General features: G+C 56.9%; 5 protein-coding genes across 5 annotated transcripts; 2 read left to right on the forward strand and 3 right to left on the reverse strand.

Moving 5' to 3' along the window:
- Nucleotides 1-2797: 2797 nt before the first annotated feature.
- Nucleotides 2798-3966, reverse strand: LTHEOB_3634 (Mip family channel protein; the record flags this gene model as incomplete). Its single annotated transcript, XM_035512579.1, has 4 exons — nt 2798-2940; nt 3012-3402; nt 3461-3675; nt 3741-3966. The coding sequence occupies 4 exons, from the start codon at nt 3964-3966 to the stop codon at nt 2798-2800; spliced, it is 975 nt and encodes a 324-aa protein (XP_035362722.1).
- Nucleotides 3967-8280: 4314 nt separating this feature from the next.
- LTHEOB_3635 (L-lactate dehydrogenase) lies at nt 8281-9552 on the forward strand (the record flags this gene model as incomplete). Its single annotated transcript, XM_035512580.1, has 1 exon — nt 8281-9552. The coding sequence occupies one exon, from the start codon at nt 8281-8283 to the stop codon at nt 9550-9552; it is 1272 nt and encodes a 423-aa protein (XP_035362723.1).
- Nucleotides 9553-15277: 5725 nt separating this feature from the next.
- Nucleotides 15278-16499, forward strand: LTHEOB_3636 (Nitrilase cyanide hydratase conserved site; the record flags this gene model as incomplete). Its single annotated transcript, XM_035512581.1, has 2 exons — nt 15278-15453; nt 15641-16499. The coding sequence occupies 2 exons, from the start codon at nt 15278-15280 to the stop codon at nt 16497-16499; spliced, it is 1035 nt and encodes a 344-aa protein (XP_035362724.1).
- A 298-nt stretch (nt 16500-16797) lies between these two features.
- Nucleotides 16798-18741, reverse strand: LTHEOB_3637 (MFS transporter; the record flags this gene model as incomplete). The annotated part of the gene is made up of 2 exons (XM_035512582.1): nt 16798-17384; nt 17436-18741. 2 exons carry the CDS (start codon nt 18739-18741, stop codon nt 16798-16800), a joined length of 1893 nt encoding a protein of 630 aa, XP_035362725.1.
- A 906-nt stretch (nt 18742-19647) lies between these two features.
- LTHEOB_3638 (Glycoside hydrolase family 125 protein) lies at nt 19648-21306 on the reverse strand (the record flags this gene model as incomplete). The annotated part of the gene is made up of 2 exons (XM_035512583.1): nt 19648-19738; nt 19847-21306. 2 exons carry the CDS (start codon nt 21304-21306, stop codon nt 19648-19650), a joined length of 1551 nt encoding a protein of 516 aa, XP_035362726.1.
- Between the last annotated feature and the right edge of the window lie 1586 nt (nt 21307-22892).

Here is a 22892-nt window from a genome sequence, read left to right on the forward strand (position 1 = left end):
AAAACACATTGAACGGAAATAGAAGCCATACATCCCGCTGCATGAGCACACAGCCGCATGTTTATTCCCGAGCAGGTGACACCATGTCACTTCACCGTTGCACCGTGAGATGGGAGAGCCCAACGACTTTACCCATGTCAGACGATGCTGATTGTCGACCCTGTTCCCTACCGTGGTCATCTTCTCGATGCGAAAATGCGGGCAACGTCCGCGTATTTCCGCATGACCTGGATTCCCAGGATTGTAGGCCGCCACGAAGACCCTGAATTCCCCCTCTTTCGCCACTATCTCGATTCTCGATTACGAAGAGACGCAGGTGATAAGAACAAAAGTTTGCAGATGCAAGGCTCGTAATGTTGCATTTCCGGAAAAAGAAAACAGGTAACAAAGAAAAGTCAAAAGAATGGGTTCCCCGCGTTACTTATATGCCTGTCGCCGCCGAAAGTACCCGGTACCTTGCTGATTGCAGCGTGTATATGTACGGTACCTTGGTGGGTGGGTCCAACGGAGGATTGGTGCATATTGGAGCCCAACTCATGGTTTCCCCATATATGCAATCAACGCGCCACCGCCGAAAGACGCCATTGGCGGATCCACGCCGGCAGTTGGCGTCATTACAAGTTGTAGTGGGGCTACGTGGAGGATGAACGTGCGGTCTGCGGAAGTACAAATGAGGCAAGACGGAGGGGGAGAGACGAGACATGGGGGGGAGGCGACCGAGGTTGGCCGCGTGCCTGGTTGGCTGGGCTCGGTTGGCCTGGCTGAAATTCTGTGTCACAATTCGCTGGCCATGCGGCTGCAAGGCCTGTCCAGGTGCATCTCAGCCATGGTTACACAGAACCGAGGCCCCCCAAGCTCCGAAAGGACCCTGACCCTGTGTCAGACGGAGGGGATGCTTTGTCAGTCAACACGGTACTTTTTCCTCGCTTCGCCACGTTTACCCCACAAGTTCCGTGGCGAAGGGAAAAAGGAGGAGGAGTGGCAGAGTGGTGGGGCGCAGGCGCCGTTGGGTGGCGATGGCTTGTTTCTTCTGCTGCTTAAACGGACCTGCGCTCTTTTCTCGTCGTCGCAAGCCGTCGTTCGGAGCTACCGAGAGCATCCCATGACTGCTCGTCGATCTTTCTTCTGTTACCGGAAATAGGGTTGGTGTTTATTTGATCACGCTGTGAGAAACACGCCATGGATGCGGTCTCTGACAGGCTCCGTCTGCCGTTTCGAGAGGGCCGCACATGTGTTTCCTGGTGCGCAGGCATGCGTTGTTCTTGTGCTGCCAGCCGATGCTGCACTAAGCCGACGCACGACAGGAGACAGTGACCTACAGCGTCGCGCAGTGCCGAGCTGGCGCTTAACCAAGACGCAAGCTAACGAAATTTGCCCACTAAGAGCAGAGAGAGCTTACCGCAGCTGAGCTGCACTCCGCGACGGCCCGGTCCATTCGCTGAGAAATCCCGGGTCAATGACTTCGCGTTCTCTCCATGTCAACCACGGTTCGAGATCGAGACAAAGGTCGTGCTCTCGGCTTCTCACGAAAAGATAACGCGGCTGCGCTCTCGCCATGCAGGGCCGGCCTCGTACGCTGTACATACGTATGTACGTCCTCGTGGTGGCTTGGTTTCGGCCCCTCCACCCAACACCGTCGAGAGCACCCGCGAGGCGAAACTTGCAAGTAATTCCATCCGCAATTGCATCAACAATGCGCAAGAATATCCAGAAGTGGTCAAAAAGTGAGGCTTTGCCAAGTCCTCTGCATGTCTCGAGCCACAGGGGCGGAGCGCAGCAGACCGACTCGACGAGGCCGAGCGAACCAATGATGGTCGGCGTGCCCCTCATGGTCAGACGGGGTCGAGGGGGGGACGGGCCAGGTCCACAAGGAAGAGGCAAAGAAACGTGTGACCCGCCTCGGGAGCCTTCCGGCGCGGGTAGTCGCAGAGACAAGGAAGAAGTCAATGCTGTTCCTTTCGCCGCACTACTACTCTTTGCCGCCGCATGGCGGCCCGACTTCAGTCGCACCAGGTACGCGCTCTCTGCTTGCCCTTCTGCTCCACCAGTCAGAATTGTGCCGTCCCTACGCGAAGTGGACACACTTGCAGAAGCGCCGGGGTGCAGAAGCGCATGCAGGCCACCATCCCGGCAATGTCGATTATTACTCCCTTTTTTTTTTTCTCTCTCTCCCTTGTGTGTGTATAGGTTTCCCCGGATGCCATCCCTGTCGCGCTTGTGCGGACGAGGCGATCTTCCGCTGCATGGCCACCCGGCGATCCCCCTCGGCCTCCCGTCCTACGCGAGTCTGATCGACGGCTCGTTTTGGCTAAATATACCCGTGACATCAAATTCAACGGTGAGATTCGACGCTGGCGCTAGTGCTGACGTGGAGGCTGGCTTGAAGAAGTGGGAGGCGCAGAGTGACGTATAGATGGCACGCGGGCTTCGTTAGTATAGTGGCCTTGCAGATATTCTCACACAAGGTTGGTTGCTCAGATTCTGGCTAATATGTAATACATTCGCTCATCTAGCTAACTGGAATAAGGAATGTTGCCGCCGGAGGGAGGACACAGTAACGAAACATCGGTTACCCTCGCTTGAGGGGTCGGAAATAAGAAGAGGAGAATCGAAAGCCCACCTTTGCACCCCCCTCACATGATCATCAAACTTGTCCATGCCGCTAACGCTGTAGATGCATCTCGCCACTTTACCTCAGAAAGGCCTCCCAATCATCATGTCCTTGCGTACCATTACTGTCGTGATAAGTCATCCTTTACACGATGAGCAAGCTCGGCTGTGTTCATCGATTGCTCGCTCACTTCCGGCCGTTGGCATGGTGCTGGCGCAGAGCCGGGTCATCCCACTGGTCCTGGCCGGGGTTGGCCTCCTCGTAGCGCATGTGCTTCAAAGTCTTGTAAAGGCCAGCCGCGATGATGGCGCCAACGCCAGGTCCGACCCCTGTAAACGTGTGGTCAGCCCTTGATCATTGGATATTGCGGAAGCGCTAATGCAAGCAAGTAAATACGTACAGTAGATCCAGTGCTGGGTCCAGGTGCCGCTGACGACGGCCGGGCCGAAGCTGCGGCAGGGGTTGAGGCTGGCGCCGGTCCACTGCACGCCGACGAGGTGGGCGGAGAAGAGGCACATGCCGATGCAGACGGGGGCCATGAAGCGGCCCTTGTGGTTCTCGCCCGCCAGCATGAAGATGGACATGCACAGGTATGCCGTCAGGATGAGCTCGAGGCAGACGGCCTGCGCCGTCGTCGCCCCGTTGGACGGCGCCGTCACGACGCCGAACTTGGTCGGGATCAGGACCGAGACGATGACCGACGCGAACATGCACGCCAGCATCTGCGCGATGAAGAGGACCAGGCACCGCATCGGCGGGATCGAGCTGGTGAGGAGCATGGCGAGCGTGACCTGTTTGCCTTACTGTCAGACATCCCCCCGGTCCAGGATTGTGAAGTGAGACGCTTACTGCAGGATTGAAGAGACCTCCCGACACACGGAAGAAGATGAAGACGTTGACCATCAGGGACAGGCCGAAGCACAGCGAGATGTACAGGATGGTGGCTGGGTCAAACGTGTCCGTCTGTTCCGTCGCTGAGCCCCATTGGGCGACTTCAGTCCCCGCGAACGCGAAGAACAAGAAGGACGCAGTGCCCACGCATTCACCAGTGAAGGCAATGGCGTCTTGCGGGAGTGCTCGTGTCAGCTTTCCGGGCTGGCGAAGGCCTGATGGGGGCAGAGAATCTTACGGTTCTTCCAGGGGGACCTCCCGAATCCACTGTCCATGATCTTGTTGAAGGGGAACGGGAGTGGCTTGAACTCAGTGTTGACCTGAAGGCCAACCTCGTCAATCTCTGGGCTCGTCCGGTGGTCGGTGGCCGTGGTCCCCTCAGAGTGACGGATGGCCTTCTCGTCTCCATTCCAGTGGTGGCCAGCCTCAGTAGAGGGCCCGTTGTTGTAAGCGGAGGATGACATGGCAAAGATGATCCAGGAGCGGGCGACAGAGGTGCCTCTTTGATCGCGGAGAGAGCAGGAAGCAAGGGCCAATGGCAGTCTTGTAGTTGAGAAGTGATGTCTGAGGGGAAGGAAGCTGGAGGCGGCGTACCTCGTGCCGCCTTTTAAGTTTGTCCATGAGGCCGCGGCGGGGTTTTGCTTCTACGGACGAGTAAGAGCACATCCCAGCTCTCTGGTGGCCACGACGGTCAGTCTCGTCCTCCACGTCATGCCTTGGGCAGCTTCGAGCAATAGGACCTGCAGTCTTCTGAGGCGGGTCTTACAACAGCGTTCCAGCGGAGGCCGGTGTCTTGGGCATCATCGCGACGTCTCTAGAAGATCGGAGATCCCTGGCCGGCGGTTGGCAACCATAGGGGTGGCTCCGGCCATGCTGTTGGTCGAGCTCGACATGGGCTTGTCCTACAAAAAGCAGCTCGACGTATTCCCGACGGGGAAAAGAAATGTCGGCTCATTAGACACGGGGTGGCAGGCGCATGAGGGCTCAGAGAGCACAGGGAGCTCCCCAGTTGGCATTATGGCGAGACTCCGTACCAACGGGGAGGAGTGCAGTGCGCGGTGCTCAGAGACCTGGGGGCAGCCGCTGCAGCCTGGCGACAACATACGATACGTCTCCCGAGAGCTGGCTCCTGTGGCCCCGCAAAACAGGGCAACTGTACGCTGGCCGCCGCACAGAAGAGCAATCCTTTGTCCGGGGAGCAGTTGAGGGAGAAGTGCCTGCGCCAGCCTGCGCCCCCTTTCGGAGAACCAGCCCGGCGGCGGACCCAAGTTCCTCACAGGGTCCGTTTTTCGGCGGCATTCATGGCTGCTCGCCATCCGGCACGAACTGTCAAAACGTTGTGGCCGTGGTACGTGGGTGTCGGGCTGGTTGCACAGCGTCGCGCTGCGACGTGTGGCAGGAAAAAGCAAATTGAAAGACTCAGCTCCACCGGGCGGCCAGGATCGGGCGGGACTTTGACCTCGGCCAGCGTCTTCCCATGCTGCAAGGCGGTGGACGACTTCTGGTGAAGATATGGTGCTTCGGCGCTGCTGTCTGCGAGGATGCGAGGCGGCGACAGGGGGAATGCCAGGGATGTGATAGGGCAGCCATGCAAGGTCTTCCTTTTGTGGCCACCTGCTCGACAAACGGTTCTTGGCGCAATTAGTTGGGTGCCATTGCAGAGCGGGCTGGAGGTTCTGCGGAGGCGTGCAGGCAAGAGGGGTTTCCGCTGCTCTCCACAACGGCCTCCGGCTGTGGCGGCGACAATTCGCGCAGACGGCTGGAAAAAGGAAAAGCACAAAGCCACCAGGCCCTCTAGCCGCGGGGAACCTCCGCAAGGCGCCCTTATCGATTGCCCCTCCTCAGCACACCCTCAGGTAAATTACCGTTTCGGGAAATGCGGGCTCGTGCGTCATCATGGCGTTGGCTCAAGCAGCATGACGGGCATGTGTCTCAGCCGCCGGGACCGGACCAGCCCGTGGACGCAATGATCACGAAACGACTCCCGCACCCGTCGACTCGCTGGGTCCCGGCCTTGTCGGCCGCCTTGTTCCCAGCGGCCCGGCGCCCATTCCGTGCTCCCAGCACCATTGCGAATCCGGACTCGGGCCCCCTATCCCGGTGCTGGCCGTCGAGTGTTGTCCCTTGGCAGTCCATGGGATCGCGATGGCAGAGCAGGTGTGGCGGTCATCCATCTTGCGATTGATTGCAGTCTTGGTCCATCTCACCTCAGATCGATTTCCTCGACGCTGCATATGCAATCTCATATGACTTGATTGCCCGGTGGAACCATCAGCTGGACGGCTTGTAACAGCACTGGGCTGTCACAGCGGCTTCATTTTCGCCGGGATCCTCACCGTCACGGACATCCTGCAATGGCCCGTCGGCTGGCAAGAGGCACCATCCTGGCAAAGTAAAAGGAAATCCAGTGCATCAAGAAACGTTCAGCTTGCTACGTGGCCTCCATGGACTCAGTGTATCGGATGGCAATTCAACATCACAGAAAGACAAGAATGCCACCAGATGCTTTTCCCGGGTGGATGCGTGGAACACGGCCAGTGTCCCGGTACTCTATGGGGGATTGGCAGCTACCCTTCCCATCCACGAAAGCTACCTGGAACAGATTTTAGGTGGGAGTAATGGCCGGGATATTCAGAAGCAGAGGCCAGGGTCCACCTGTATTCCATCGTCCGGCTTTCCCTCCGGTATAGTTCGAATTCTCGTAAGCTGTGCCTCGTGTCAGACCCGGCAGAAGCTGATACGACAAAGGGGCCTACCTGCAGACAAGATGCCTATGTCCTACGACTGCCGCTGGCATCTCATCATGTTCTCACTGACTATGCAGCAATAGTGTGTTCTTCGCTCGTACTGTCATTGACGAGGGGGCCGCTAGCGTGGTCAACGAGACACACATGGAAAGGCGTCTGATCGAGTTGTTTGTAGAGAACGGCGCAAGCTTCTGCTTCAATACGTTATCAATCTGCGACGTTCATACAGAAACATGAACGAAACACTGGTTCTAGTCTTGTACTCAGCGGGTGTTTCAAACCACATCGCCAACACGAGACTCTGAGAAGTTTCTTCCGTAGCAAACCCTAGCGACGTATGGAGGAAATTTCAGTTCTCATGAGTTGTGGCGTCGTTTCTCTAGCAGACGTTGACGAAGTTTGGACTATGGACCTACCGGTCGCGGACCGATAGTACCTGCTGCGCCCGACAGGGAGAGATTCTGTCAGCACTATTCGACGCCCACAGTCGATAAGGTGTATGCAATACATAAGATACCAGACGACGTTACTCTTGGGATTCTTATTTCCGCTGGCCATATGTCAAGTCACCCCTCTTGGAGACAGCTCTGACAGAAGGGTTTGCGCAGAGGAGCGCGTAGCTAAAAGCGCTTCCGAAGGTAACGAGACCTATCAAGTGGGCGGTGCCTCGGGGCTTGGGCCAGCGGTAAAGATAGCATTACGCGCGCGGGAGCTCTGGAAAGCTTAGAAAAGCCAGTTGGAATTGGGAATGATGAGGCGGAGGTACCTGTTGTTGCAGCTGCCATATAACACCGGCGCTGCTCAGACCGCAAGAATATTGCTTTTTCCAGCGACCGTTGCGCAATGCAAAACCCCTCCACGATCGATGATGGGAAAAGCAACAGCGAGTCGCCGATAAATGAATTTTGCGCTCAACCCGACGACCAGAGACTGCCATACATATTCGACAAGGGGCCCGGTTGAGGATCAGACTCGCCATGATTTGGTTTCCCGGCCATTGGATGCGATGGAACAAAATCCGATGCGTGTTTCGGATGAGTGCTGTAGGACGGGACGAACTGGCGAGAGGAGGCGTCACGTTTTGCGACCTTCCTTTTTGCGGCAATGCGACTGCCGATCGCCCGCAATGTCCTACAAAATGCATCTTTGTTGTCGCAACGGACATTACGGTGGTGATAGCCGGTGCATGGATTGAAGATGCTACAAAACCAAGACTTCAGAGCCCAGATACTTGGAATCTTAACTGCCAGGAGCCTTACAACGCCATTGGCATCTTTTGGAATCGAAGACACAAGCTGACGGCTTGCTGCAATGTTCAACTCGATAGGCTAGAAGTGGTTCCGTGTTCGCCAAGTAGCTGCACAGGAACTAGCTCCGGCAAGATCAAAGCATGAACGTCACGCAAGAAGCCACCAAGGCAGAAGAGGATCAAACTAATGGCTCGCAGGTCGCAGCAAGCACAAGCGCTTACTGAGCTACTAGAGTGGCGTTTTGTAAGCGTTATATAGGGCTCTTAAGATCTATAACACCTGCTTAGCGCTTAAAAAAATGCCTCGTTGATCTGAGACTTTTGCTCGTAAGCGTTTACTAAGTGAAAACGGCCGCTCTTCTTCCCATAGTCAAATTAGCTCGCCCCGCTTTCTTGGTAGCTTCCGAGCAAACAAGAGCCTCTATCAAGCTCAACCCGCCAAAGATGACCTTCTCTTGTAGGCAAGAATTATCGTCTGCATGCCTTGATCGAGCCACAGCACACAACGCCTTTGCTCGACGCGCGTTATACGATCTGGACAGGAGCGTACCAACTCACCATGAGCCAATTCTTCATGCGCCGCTCAATCGACCCTTACCCGCAGCATCCGGGCACATCCGGTGCCGCTGGATAAGCCCAACTTCGAATGCGAACGTTGCGAATTATGACGACATCGGTGACGTATCGAGGTGGGCCGGCGAACGTTGATAAACATCGCGGGAAGCCGCGCGCCCTCAAGCAACACAAGCATTGAGAGCCAAGACGAGATCTTCGCAAGCAGCATGGCGCCGAACACCCAAGCCGATCCTATCGCGTACGAGCAATCTGTTTTCCAGGCTGGCCTGCACTCAGCTCGCCCGCCTTTCACCTTCCAGCCGTCGAAATGGGAGGAAATGGCCCGGAACGTCCTATCAGCCAACTCCTGGGGGTACATCCACGGGAATGCCGGCGCTGGACAGACGTATCAGAAGAACCTGGCATCTTTTTCTCGTTGGTCAATCGTCCCGCGGCGCCTCGTGCCGAGCCGTAAGGATGAGAATGGGAATGAGCTCTTCAGCAACACCGCGACCACGGTGCTAGGCCAGAAGCTGAGATTTCCCGTTGCGATAGCGCCGATTGGAGTCCAGAGAATCTTCAACCCGGATGGAGAGAGCGCTACGGCGAAGGCTGCGGCATCGGTCGACATTCCGTATACTCTCAGCACGGCGAGCAGCACGAGCATCGAGGAAGTTGCCAAGGCCAATGGAGATGGCGTGCGCTGGTATCAGCTGTATTGGCCAAGCCGGGAGCACGACGATATCACCATCTCCCTGCTGAATAGGGCAAAAGCAGCAGGATACACAGCCCTCTTCGTCACCCTGGATACTTACGTGCTAGGCTGGCGGCCGTCGGATATGGACAACGGCTACAATCCTTTCATTCATGCAGACAGAATTGGTGTGGAACTCGGCTTTACCGACCCAGTTTTCCGGAAGAAGTTCAAGGAGAAGCATGGCTACGAAATCGGCGAAGCCACGGACCACGAGCCGTCTGACATGGGCCGTAGCATCTCTCAAGCGGCACAAGAATGGACAAAGATTGTATTTCCCGGTCATTCACACAGCTGGGAGGATTTGGAGCTCCTGAAGAAGCACTGGGATGGTCCTATCGTGTTCAAGGGCATTCAAAGCGTTGGCGACGCGAAGAGGGCGGCTGAGGCAGGAGTCCAGGGAATCGTTGTCAGTAACCACGGAGGCCGACAACAAGATGGTGGTAATAGCAGTCTAGGAGTCCTGCCGCGGATTGTGGACGCCGTAGGAGACAAGCTGGAGGTCATGTTCGACAGCGGAGTTCGGTGTGGGGCGGATATCATGAAGGCGCTCGCTCTTGGGGCAAAGTGCGTCTTCATTGGCCGGCCATATGCGTACGGACTTGCGATTGGGGGTGAAGAGGGTGTTAGACACGTCCTTCGAGCAATGTGCGGCGATTTGCTCATGAACATGCATCTTGCTGGGGTACGGGATCTGGACGAACTGACGAGAGATAATCTTGTGAAAGAGGACGAGTTGTTTTAAAGCACGCGTCGACAGGAGAGTGTACAGTTTCGTCTAGCGAATGGATACATTGGCAAGGGCTCAAGAAGGCAGACAGAGTAATGGCTTGGTGGTTTTCTGAACGCACCATTGCACGAATGTAAACTTTATGGTGTCGATAACCTTGTCGTGATTGGAACTTGTAAACCTTGCGGTCAGACCTCCGTTCCGGCGACGCCACAGATCGGCATCCCGCAGCGAAGGCATCGGTATGTAACAGCCATGTGGCTCCAGGCATGTCAGGAGCGGCCGCAAGCCTACAACAACGGCGTAGAGGGGTGGTGAGCCGGAGATGCAGCCGATCGGGCGAAAGAGCGTTGGACAAGTCAAGGGGCGGGAAAAGGATGCAAGTCAGGGTCGGCAGCATCGTATTGGCCCCCAATAGGAAGAGCTGCCGGGCACTCCGCAATGACTGACAGCAGGATGCACGGGAGAAGGGCCGAGCCGCTGGACGACGATTCATTCCCCTCCGGGCTGACCGGACGTCTCCCAGATGCGACTCGCCAGAAGAGGAGGCAGCGGTCGAGCGAGGGGCGGGATGACTTGCATTTCTCGCCAGGCAGCCAGCCGATCGAGATAGTGGCTTCGGGAAGGAGTGCTACGTGCCGCGCTGCGTTGGGGCGAGGGAGGTGGGAGAGGGTGGTGAGAAGGGTTGAGAGCGAGGCACGGAAGGGCGGCCAAGTGGCAGCCCTCGAGACAAGGCTGAGAAGGCTAAGTGGCTAACGGCTTACAGGAGTTGGATCGACGGCGGCAGGAGCGACCGAAGAGGCGCGCGCGCCGAGCACTTTCTTGAAGTATCTAATTACGGGCGTATCAACAGGCAGCGGCTGCTCCACCGGCGCAACCCGCGCGGCGCAGTCCAATCTCGAGAAGGCGGGATGGCAATCTAACGGCGGCCACGCGACGCCTGACAGCGCGTCCAATCACCACCATCAGCCCTGTGGCACCCGTCTCCCCGACTCGCGCCAGCACAAACACCGCGCCATCACGCCGCCGAGTCTTCCGCGCGCTGCCGACACTACGTCCTCGAGCTGCCGATGGCCGGATCGCCGATGCTGGAGAGCGACGGCGCGACTGCTAGCCTGCGCCCGCCGTTGCGTTTTCGCTGGAGCCCCTGCAGATCGCGCCGCACAACGAGCCTCTCGCTGGCCCACCGCAGCTGGCTGCTGGCTGCTGGCAGTTGGCCACTGGCCGCCCGGGGCCCTCTGTCTCCGCACGTACGCCGCTGGCCGGGGCTCCTCCATGAAACCCGCCGGCATGTGCGGCTCGCGGCGTGGGACCCGCAACGGCACTGCTCCAACTGGGCTCCTTCCCTCGCAGAAGCTTATTCATGTTGGGCTCCCGCCCAGGCTGCGCGAGTCCCAATGCGCGACGCTCTCTCCACCACCTACTGAGCGCCGGCCGGGGCAGACGTCGAACCCCTCCGACTATATAACCTCGCCCGCCGGGCTGTCGCACGAAGTGCTTTCCTCAGCCCGCTTCCCTCCCAGCCGCCATGTGCACCACCATCGTTCATTCCTACGGCTGCGGCCACAAGATCACCGAAAAGGCTCCCTGCGCCGCCTCCAGAAGCGCCGCATGCGGCGTCTCCAACACCAAGAACATATCCCACGGTGGCAATTGCGACAAGTGCGACCAATAACACGTACGCCGCCTCCCTCGTCCTCATGGCCCAATTGCTCATGCTCGCCCAGCCAGCCTGCGCTGCGCTGCGCCGTCACACCGCTCGAAATTGAAAGCTAGCAGCAACATACAGCTTCGAGTCATGGCCCTGTCCCTTCCTAGTCGTCCGCCGGCACCCGGTCGCCCGGGCGTCGACAGCCCTCCTCTCGTTGTCTCCGGAGCTCTCCTTCGCAGCCAAGGACGCCTCGCCATCTCCCACACGCCGCACCACCTACCCCACCAAGCCAGACCACCGACCGTTGGACTAGCCGCATCTCCTCTGGACGGGCGCCGGACGAGCTAAGCTTTTTCGGAATGTCGGAATTACGGAACCGCCCGTCGAATCGCCTCGTGCGGAACCAGCGTCGCACACAAAACACTTCGCACACCCCGGCCAACTTTTTTTTCTCGCCAAGTGGATCTTGTCCGTCTCGCCATTTTGTGCCGCAGAGTCATCCCACGACTTGACTGCTGGTTCAACTTTTGACGTTCGCCCTGCAGGCCAATCGGCACCCGCGGCACGCCTTAAGCAATGCACGACGACTCGCGCCGCCAGCTCTATCACCAACCATCTATTGCCCTAAGCATGGTCACAAGCCGGCAATCGTCACCTTGTTGTGGAGACGCCCGTGGTACAGCTCATTGATCGTCCTGCTCCCGTCATTGCCAACGCACGCCTGTATCGGCAACCACCTCTGCCGTCAAACCTTCTTTTCTTGCAGAACCGCGCGTCCCGGCCGATGCGCGTCTGCGGCGGCAACAGCAAGAGTTGGCGGAAATGGCTATAACACGAGGTTGATAATACCCCACCAGCAAGCAGGCTTTTCCCTGCCAAAGCACCCGTCCCGTCCCCACCTCCCGACCTCCCCCCTTCTTTCCGCATATGCACGTCACCTACTACAATCGTTCCCCACATCCAGGGCCTACTACACGCCTCTGCCGTTGGAGTTTGGATAGAACGAAACACGAAGAACCAAGGAAAAAGACACGGCCGTTGTTTAGAGCACATAAAGTGAAAGTTTTCTTTATACCCCTTGTTTTGGTCCATTTTGTTTAGCGGTATCTGTAGGAATAGGAATCAAAAGCACTTTTCGACATCCACTCCAGAAATTACTTTGCCATCACCTTCCGCATCCGTCACGATAAACGGCTGGGCCTCTGTGTGATTTCAAGGATCTGCAGGCAACAATCAGTGTGGGGCGCACTCTTCCTTCCGGTAGGATCCCGCCACCGTACCCGTATCCGATTATGCTTTTGCTCTACTGTAGCCGGCCGTCGGGCAGCCGTTCCAGAAGTCAATAGTTGCAACACCAACATGTCTCAGCGCTCGAGACAGCAGCAGCGCCTTTCCTTAATGGCCAGATCTGCCGGGTGGGGCGGGCAGGTAGGCGGCCCGAGTCAAGGCATCGAATGATGCAGAAAATAGACGACGTTGGGCATCCATCGAAAGCGACGGCGAGTGTACGTGCACCATCGCGTTCACATGCTCCACGAGAAAAGGAATCTCGGAAAAGGTGGTGCTGTGCCACGTGCCGGGGTGACATGCAGCAACTTTTTTTCCGGCGGCCTCTTCCTCTCTTGCCATCCCATCTCCACCGTAGATCAACTCGCGACCAACGGCGATTTCCCTTCGGTTCCTTCGCGCCGGTGGGCTCGTGCTGCAAACATGCTTTGTTGTTCCATGCTCCAGTTGTGATGGGGGCCAAAATATCCTATAGGGGGCGTGCGAGACAAGGAAGCTCGCATGGCTAAATCTAGAGTACAGGGAAAAGGAAGAAGGAACGGACCAGGGGGAGATACCACCGAACAAGTGGGGATGCGAGGAGGAAGCCCGCGGCACAGCGGACTGGAACCGATCGACACTGAGTTTGTTAGGCGGCACAGTCTCGCCTTCGCCTCACTAGGTGTGCGACCTGACTGCGTCTTTCTCACGGCACCAGCGCACAATTTCGCAGTGCTTTTTCTTAAGGGGTTTCTCCTGCTTCTGTACATATCGCGGACGCGGTGCTGCATAGGTTTGATGCCAAGGGATCGGGGCGCAAGCCGTGTAGATGGCTTCGGCTGGCCAGCCCTGATTTGTCATGTGGCGAGGGCGGCGTATTACTGAACAACAGAGCGAGACCAAGATGTGGATGTCGAGAATGTGGGACGAGAATACGTGGTGTCCAGGTATCGTCGATTGCGCTCATTATGCAAAGTGACTGTTGCTGCCTGGTCAGGCTACCACCGATGGAACCATCTGGACAGAGAGACTCCAACATTGTTGCGTAACTGGACGCGCCGGCCCATTTGAAGCGATCGCGCATGGGGCCCTCGGTGCTCCTCGGTGTTGTTGAATTGCCAACCGCCCGCCAGGTACTGACGAAATTGAGCAACGCTCCACACTTGTCGTGTCAACAGCCGAAGAGCATCGTGGCAGCAGCTCCACTCAGCACAATCGTGCTGATCTCATTGCAGATCTGCACCTGAAGACTGACAGGTTTACACATTCGTTCGTAATCGTCGGTTTTTCAGCACTGGCAACCGAGTTTTGTCCCCGACGATTAGTTATGGTGGATCCCAAGCTAGGCCACACCACGTGGTCTGCAAGACCTGCACACTCGGCGTGTAGCTCCAAAACTTGAACTAACACGAAGAACTTTTCGATGCAGCGATCTGTGGAAGCACTCCTATATTGTGACCAAGAGCATGCGTCAGTGCACTCCGTCTCTTTCCAAGTAGGCTCCTAGTACATGAGAGATTTGGGAAACGATCGCGACTAATAATGCAGAGGCCAACTGCTCCATCTCAAAAGAGGAATTCAATTCAGCTTCGTGCGCACGGTAACAGCTACAGAGGGCATTGGGCGTCTCGTGCGAAATGCACTAAAGGCGCAATGCGAACACATCACGTCCGACCACCTCGGCCTGTGCTACAATACCTACAGGTTGTCCCAAGATCAGAGAATGTTTGCGTCATTTTGGAAGATGCAGTATCCAATTTTCTTGCTTATGCAACGCGTCAACGTTTATATTACCGCGAGTACCAAATCCTTCCCACGCTACGGGTTTGAACGTCGATCGCTAGCAAAGTGCCGCACCATCTCCTGAAGCTATAAAACCCAACGGTGCAACAAGTTTCCATTCGAGGCACACATTTATTACTCTACCACGATATAACAGCCTCGTTCTCGGGCCTTATATTTCCAATAGTCGTCAGAAAAAGGTGATCGACGTCTGAGCACACATAGCTGCAATGCCAAGACGGGCGGCGGACCAGTAATCTTACGGCGGGGGAAAGGGTCCGGTCGGGCAGCAAGGGCCGGCAGCTATTTTTGCCGTCGAGAGGGCTGTTGTCACGAGAGGGCAAACCTCCGCCAAGGCGTTGGCTCGGCGTCTCACATACGGGCTGGATATAGTAACGGCCGGCGTCGTAAACTGCCGCGCGGTCTCCAATAGATGAACGGAAGCCGAGGCGGCTCCTGCCGGCGGAAGTCGCTTGGCGGGCCCCGCGGGTCTCACCTTCCTAGCCTCATTGTCACGCGACGAGGCGCCGAAGCAACGCGCGTATCTCATTCCGCTGTGCGCCAGGGCGGAAAAGCACGGCCTGACGGAGACAGCCAGGGGGCGCTCGGCGGGAGAGGGTCTAAACGCCAGGTAGGACAAGCGCGCTCCCCAGATTCCGCTCCCCGCCTCCGAGAAGGCCCCGCGCACGCTGCAATTCCGCACTGACTGCGCTTGATAGCGCCTGATAAGCCCGCCCGAAACTACAAATGGAAGACGTCTCGCCCATCCGCCGGCTGCGGACGCGCATATTTCAGGCCGGAGATGGCCATTCGACCTCCTATCGACGCCGTGTCTTTTAGGCGGCGGTATTAGGTACATGATGCCTATCTGAGTAAATGCCCTGGATGGCATGCATATAAGCAGCCTCCAGCAGCGCCCAATGGACCACATCAGGAAAGCAGCTGACTTCACTACCCCGCGTCAGCATCGCCCCTACATAAACGCTCACCTCTTTCAATTGAATCTTCTTCTCAAAATCATTGCTTTTCTCGCATCAGACAATGGCCGGATCCCCGTCAACCATCAAAGTCGCCGTCACTCAGGCCGAGCCTGAGTGGCTGGATCTTGAAAAGGCCGTGAAAAAGACATGCGCTCTCATTGAAGAGGCAGCATCCAACGGCGCCAAGATCGTCACCTTTCCCGAATGCTGGATCACTGGTTACCCTGCGTGGATTTGGTTAGACTCCCTCCTCTTCTACAGTTCTCCAAGGTTCATCTCCTTTACTCTTGATTCTTTCTGTGCTGTCAGACATCAATTTTCATCTCTCAATCATTTCCTTCACTGTTATTTCGAATTACAGACATCTTCCACTCTACCTCCCCCGCAATCATATAAAACCCCTCTAATACTTGCCCCAAAACAGGTCCCGCCCCGTCGACTTCGTCCTGGCCAACACCTACATCAAGAACGGCCTGCAAATCCCCTCTCCGGAGCTCGACTCCATCCGCGCCATGGCCAAGGCCAACGCGATCGGCGTCGTACTCGGCTTCAGCGAGAACCACCAGAACTCGCTCTACATCGCGCAAGCCATCATCGGCCCCGACGGCGCATTGCTCACGCACCGGCGCAAGATCAAGCCCACGCACATGGAGCGCACCATCTTCGGCGACGCCGCGGGCGGGCCCGACACGCTGGAGAACTGCGTGCCCATGACCCTCTCATCTTCCTCCGACTCCTCCTCTTCCTCTTCCGCCACTCCCGTCAAGGTCTCAGCGCTGGCCTGCTGGGAGCACGCGCAGCCGCTGCTCAAGTACCACACCGCGCTCGCGCGCCCGACCTTCCACGCCGCAGCCTGGCCGCCCGTCTACGCGCACGGCGGCGCTTACGTCGACCCGACCCTGTGGTCCATGTCGCGCGAAGGGTGTCGGAACCTGTCGCAGACGTTCGCGGTGGAATCGCAGGCGTTCGTGCTGCACTCGACGGCCGTGCTGACGGCCAAGGGCATCGACCGCATGGGCACCGCCGGCACGCCCATCATGGGCAGGCCTGGCGGCGGGAGCTCCGCCGTGTATGGGCCGGATGGGCGCAAGCTGACGGAGGATCTGCCGGAGGATCAGGAGGGGATTTTGTATGCGGAGTGCGATGTGGATGAGATTTTGAAGGCGAAGGGGTTCATTGATCTGGGTGGGCATTACAGCAGGCCTGATATTCTGTGGCTGGGTGTGGACGCTAAGGCGAAGAAGCATTCGGTTGCGAAGGAAAAGGGTCAGGAGGAGGCTTGAATTGTTTGATTGAGACGCGGGAAAGGTGGTGACGGTTATGATGACGATGATGACGAGCAGAGGAAAGGATTATCCGTCTGCAATAGCATTAATCTTCTTGGAAGAAGATTCCGAAAGGTATCTAGATAAGGGTAGTAATGTATGGAATCAAAAGAGAAAAACGCCAAGCCATTTTCTATGGTATCAACCCCAGATCCAGAATTCGTAAATGTTTCAAAAACAGTGCCCTTCAAAGATGAAAATCTCCAATACTTTTTTCCCCAACCTTTTAAAACCAAAACTTTTTCAAGGGTATCATTCAGTGAGCCATAACCGGGCCACTGGTCGGCTTTCCAACGTTCTTTACGCCAAACGTGCTGGCAACCATCCCAACGCCAGCAAGACCAACGCAGCACCAAAGTCCGGTACCGTACTGCTGCATAGGTCCATGGCCCTTGCTGGTGTCAACAGCCTGGACAATAGCACTCGCGAGCGCCAGGCCCACACCGCTACCGATCTGGAAGGCAGTGTTGATCATACCTCCACACAGACTCTTGACGTTGACGGGGACAGAGGCCAGGAGCACAACGGTGATGGTGCAGTAGACAATAGTGGTGCCGGCGACGCTAAGGATGCTGCTGGGGAAGACGTGCTTCCAGAAGTTGATGTCGCCCTCCTTGATCAGAGCGGATGGAATCGGGGCGATGGCGCAGATAGCCATTCCAGTGATGAGGAGGTACTTGGTGTTGAATATTTCGAGCATGCGGGACATGGAGAGAGAAAAGATGAAGCCAGTGGCACCCATGGGCAGGAAGCGGAGGGCAGTCTGACCCGCGCTGAGTTGGTTGATTTCTTGAGCAATCAACGTCGTGTAGTAGATGATTGTTTGGTATCCACCGTACATGACTGACAGAGGGTTAGTGGCCATCCAGTCAAAATATGGCATGAGGTACTTACCGAATCCACCAATCCAGAGCGCAGCAAAGTTCTCCAGCTTCCAGAGCGAGAGAGGCATGATAGGGTTGGCAACCTTCTTCTCCACCCAGGTGAAGGCAACGAGCATGAGAACGCTGAGGATAAGCAGCACAATGATGAATGCTTTCCCCCAACCGTACTCGCCACCGCTAGACAACACAAAGCTGAGCAAAATAAGGCCAGCAGTGGAAAGACCAGCGCCAACGAAGTCCAGCTTAGGGCGCACGTTTCCTTCCAGCCTATCCTTGGGCAGGACAAACCAGGAAATGGCGCCCAGACTTCCAGTAATGCCGACGGCAATAAAGAAGATATACCGCCATCCGAGAGAAGAGGTAAGAAACCCTCCGAAAATGAGGCCAATACAGAATCCGACGGCTCCGGCGGCGCCAAAAATTGTCAAAGCAAGCGTCCGGTCCTTGGCAATGAAATAGTTGCTGATAATACCGACGGCAGAGGGAACTGTCATAGCAGCACCAATACCCTGGATGGCGCGGAAGATAGCCAACTGGATGAAAGAAGTTGCAAGACCATCGGCCAGGGTCCAAACACTCAAGGTAGCCATGCCAGCACAGAAGATCATCTTGCGTCCAAACCTATCAGCCAAAACACCAGACAAAAGGAGAAAGCCTCCGAAAGTCAGGGTGTAGGCTGAGATCAACCACTGCAAATCAGCTCCGTCGACGTCAAAGTTCTTCTGAATGGCGGGCAAGGCAATGTTGACGCCGGTCATGAAGACGTTGTCCATCAGCTGGGCGCCACACGTGCAAAGCAGGATCATAGCGCCCCTCCATGAGGCAATGGTTCCGATCTCTGGATAAGCCTGGCCAACACCGTTCTCATACTCGGCAGGCGTACGAGTGCCAGAGGAGGAGGTTCCGGGCGATGGCGGGCGCGAGATCTGGTAGTTGGATGCTGGCGACGGAGGACGCGTAGAAAGGGGCGTGTTGAGGTTGGAGGGCAATTCACGAATGGTGCTGAACGCGCCAGGCTTTGCAGGCTTTGGCCTCTGGATCGATGGCAGCTCGAAGACATTGTCTTGAGACTCGTGCCTGTAGTGGTGGCCGCTGATGGCCGAGGCGCTCCTGGCCAGAGCCTCAAGACCTTCCGGGCGCTCGTCCTCAAAAGTAACGCGGGAGGTGGTGCTCGTGCGGCGGATGGGGATGCCGGGAAGACCGGCGGGCGGCACAAGCGTTGGTACTTCCTCCAGGGCGGAGGTGCGGCGAGTAAGCGGCTCGCCGTTGCCGTCTTGCGACATGCGGATTTCGTGGTGGTCGTCGTGGTGCGGCATGTTGGAGTCGCTGCCTCTGGGGCGCAGGGGCAATCCAGAGAGCTGCGTGAAGAAAACGGGTGGTTGAATGCAAAGGCGCAACGGTTTGAGGCGCTATTTAAATGAAAGCTCAGGGAAGGGCCATCTTGGGCGGTGGTGATGGTGGAGGGGCCATGTTGGGCCGTGGCGATAACGAAAGGGCCATCTCGCGCCGGCTAGAACGCGTGCAAAAAAATCTCGTCAGGCGAGGATTGTATCAGCGGCCCCACCGATGGCGAGGGATGTGATGTCAAGGATTCGAAATGGTGTTGAGTTGTGGCGGCCTGTGAAGCCTTAGTCAGCAGCGCTGTCGCCGCCTGTCGGTCTTTGTTTCCCGGCGCTGTTCTCGCCTCCTTCCCTTCCTGGTGCTCTTGGAGCAACTATATCCGCCTCAAACCTGTCTATCACTACGCTTCTGCAGAGCACGATCCTCACCCGCCGTGCTGAACCGCAACACAGTTTTTTTCGGCCCTTGCGCAGGCCCATAATTCAATCCAGCGGTGCCTGACCGACGCGCCGTCGGGAAAGAGTTCCCGCACCGCCACCACATTAAAAATACCCTGCGCCCGCTGCCTGCGCCGCCGTGTACCTGATAAACAGCCCATTTAGCTTTCCCGCTCACCCGCTCTGCCTAGGATTGGACGAAAATCTCCGCATGAGCCCCATTTCTGCGTCCGCAATCGCACTCCTCCGCCGCCGAATCCGCTTCACATGCGAAAATGCTCATGACCGCACCCACTCGAGCACCCACCACCGCGCCAACTGTGACTCACGGCATGGTTCACCGGTCGGCTCTAGACATTTGGACAACACCTTGATCGGCGCCGGTTTCACCGTGCGTTATCATCATTAACCAGGATTACATTACTGCATTAGGATGGGCTCGCTCTACTTTTGAAAGCTGAGCGCCAGGATCTCCGGCTTCCGTTCCTCCAAATCCAGGATCATTTGTCCGAACAGCCCGTTCGCCCACGAAAACCTGCGAGGCCACGAAGTCAGTCATGTGCCATGAGTAAGGAACGAAAGGTGGTCCTGAGACGAAAATCTAGGGGTCACATGAAGCGAGAGGGGAAAATTGACAACTCACCATTGCCTCGTCCAGTCGCTCTCGTTCCAGCAGTTAATGCTCTCGTGGATCAACCCCAGCCCGTCGGTGCTGCTCACAATCTCCTTCAGCGCCGCCACGATCTCCGCTTCGTCGTCGGTCGTCAGAATGCGCACGATGTTGGCCATCGGCCACGCCATGCCCGGCCCCGCGTGCGGCCCGCCAACGGCATTAATGACGGGGCCCCGCATGAAATATGGGTTCCCCGCGCTCAGAACCAGCTCCCGCGTGTTTTGGTACACCTCGTTGCTGGCATCCGTGTAGCCCAGGAATGGCGCCGCGAGCAGCGAAGGGATGTTAGCGTCATCCATAAGGTTGGCCGAGCCGTAGCCGTCAACCTCGAAGGCGTAGACGCGCTTTCCATTGGGTCCGGCCACAACGCCGTGCTGCTCGATGGCGGCGCGGACGGATGTCGCAAGTGCGGCCATTTCCTGAGCCAGCCCGGCTGGCGCATTATCCAGCTGCCCCATGATTGCGGACGCGGTCTCCAAGTAGCGCGCAAACATCATGTTGGCCGGGATGAAGAGCTGGAAGATGGTCGAATCGTCACTAGGCCGGAAGGCGGACCGAATTAGCCCCGTGCCATTGTTGACTGGGTTGCCCAGTCCGTCGTTGGCGAGCGTCTCGGTCGCCCGGGTCGTCAGTCTGGTGAAAGTATATGGCGAGTCCAGGACCTGGCCGTCAGCGCCATAGGTGGGTGTCTGCATGTCCTTTGCCACTTTCATGACGGCTTGAATGGCCGAAATCCACTGGAACTTCCCGAAGAAGTCCAGGTCCTGGGTTGCGTTGTAGTAGTTGTCCGACACCTCGAGGAATGCGGCCAAAGAGTCCAGTTCATATTTGCACTCGAAAACGCTAGTGTTGCTGTAGGAAGGCTTGACAGTGTCTTCGCTGGCCGAGGGGTTCGTATCAGGAGCGATACCGGACTCGACAGGCGGCTGGAACGAGTTGCAGTAGGGCGAGGTCAGCAGATAGCGGGCCTGGAGGTTGATGACGCCGCGGTAGAGCGAGGCGATGCTGTCGGGCGAGTCGGAGGCATTGAGGACGGGGAGGTATGACTGCATCTGGTTGGCCGAATCGCGCAGCCACATGGCGTTGATGTCGCCGGTGATGATGAAGGTGAGCTCCTCTTCCGAGTTGTTTGCTGCAACTCCCTTCCACTTGATAGCCGTGTCGAGCGTGTTGGGGTAGGCGTTCTCGAAAAGCCGGTAGAGGTCGGGGTCGGCGATGACGCCTTCCATGCGGTCAACCACCTGCTCGACGCCCGAGCTGTTGAAGGTGCGGCATGCCGGGGACGGACGCTGGAAGGGTAGTTGGTAGGTGCCGTTGGTGAATGGCTCGTGCCTCTGAGTTGCGTAGTCAAGGTAGTCCGGACACTCCTGACCAACAGCGCCACCCAGCAGGAGCGGGACGGCGGGCAACAGATAGGCAGATTGGCGCATGGTTTACAAGATCAGAGGAAGCGACAGATGTCTTGCAGCTTGCGGCCGACGATCACTGGAGACGATGGCCGTCTCTTGGGACCCAGCGGAGGCGGGGACAGGCTAGCATTTTGTAGCTGCGAGACATCATTGCCTTTCAGGCTTTGGGGCCGGCCGGGGGTAAACCCTGTGACGCTACCCCGCCGCGTCGGTAGCGCAGAAACATGGAGGGCCGGGGTCGCTGAGCGCGTGGATGCTACCTTCCCCGCAAAATCCACGTCGATTTCTGGTATCGCTCCAGGAACCAACTGGCTTGGGTCACCGCCAGACTGCTCCTCCTGACGTCAGCCGCGCCCTCCCTCGGTGGAAGGTTTTCCGAAAACGAAACATAACAAACACGCGCCTCGGTCACGCAAGAAGCGGCCCAACCTTAAAATCTCGTCTCTCTCGGACTCTTGCCGTCGCCCAGGAGCAACGCTGTAGCAAGCTTTCCTCGAAGCTCATGACCAATTCCTCTAAATACGAGGTTTCCAACAATGGACTAAAATTTTCAATACAGTTGGTCTCGTCCGCGTGCCACGCTGCATTGACACTTGCAGCCCGCTTGAATCACTAAACACAGTCAATGCTCCTACGCTTTCCTAAGCCTTTTCCGCTAACACGTCGCTACGCGTTGCTAACTGATGACACCTCACGAGACTTTACCCGACGAAAAGGAAAACACCGGCGCCCGGCATCTTGATCTCCACCGTCTGCGAGTCATTGCGCCTTCGGCTTTCTCCAGACTGCCAAGATTTTCTCGACTGTGCGTTGGTCACGTTTAGAAGAAGAAAAATTCACTTCTAAAAAAAAAAGAGGTGATGAAAGAGCTTGGAGTGGATTCGAGGAGGGAAAGCTGTGCTGCTGTGCTACTGTGCTGGACCAACCGAGCGAGAAACAGTTTCAATGGTTAACGGTATAACAACGACAAGAATGCATTATAACGTGGTTGACTTTTTTTTTTCGCGAATCTGGAAGGAATCGATATCCCTTACGCTCTCCACATCAGAGCTGGTGTTTAACAGATCCCAAAATTCAATCGTTCAGGGTACACGCCTTTTATATTTCGCAGCTCGGAGCCAATTGTTTCTAGACGTCGGCAAGCAATCGCTTATCGCGCCAGGACGTCGCATAAACATGAGCTCGCTATCGCTCAGCGAGGACGCCATTGCACGAGAACTGGCGAAGCGATGTTTTGATGGTGGAGGCTGGTTTCAAGTAAAGATGACGCTGCAATCTCTCTCCTCCACGTGGAGGCTCTTCGGCCCCACTCTGGCTCTTGCAGCAGTCGCCTTTTCCGGGTATACGTACCGTCGTATTGATATCCCCAGATAGATTAGCGACTTTCTTCAAGCTGCGCTCCTCCCAATAAGCATTGCGCGGCAGAACGACAGGCAAGCGAACGGCTGCTAAATTGCAACCGTCGATAGTGGCCGCTACGGATTTATCAACGTCTGACAGATCCCGATTGACAGCTGGCGCTCCGGCCCGACTCTGCTCAAACCGTCCGTGGCTTCGCTTTGCCGGAGCGCCTTGCTCCGTCGCCCTCAAAAACATTGCCCGTTTTG

Source organism: Lasiodiplodia theobromae (genome assembly GCF_012971845.1).
Source record: "Lasiodiplodia theobromae strain AM2As chromosome Unknown scaffold_9, whole genome shotgun sequence".
NCBI lineage: Eukaryota > Fungi > Ascomycota > Dothideomycetes > Botryosphaeriales > Botryosphaeriaceae > Lasiodiplodia > Lasiodiplodia theobromae.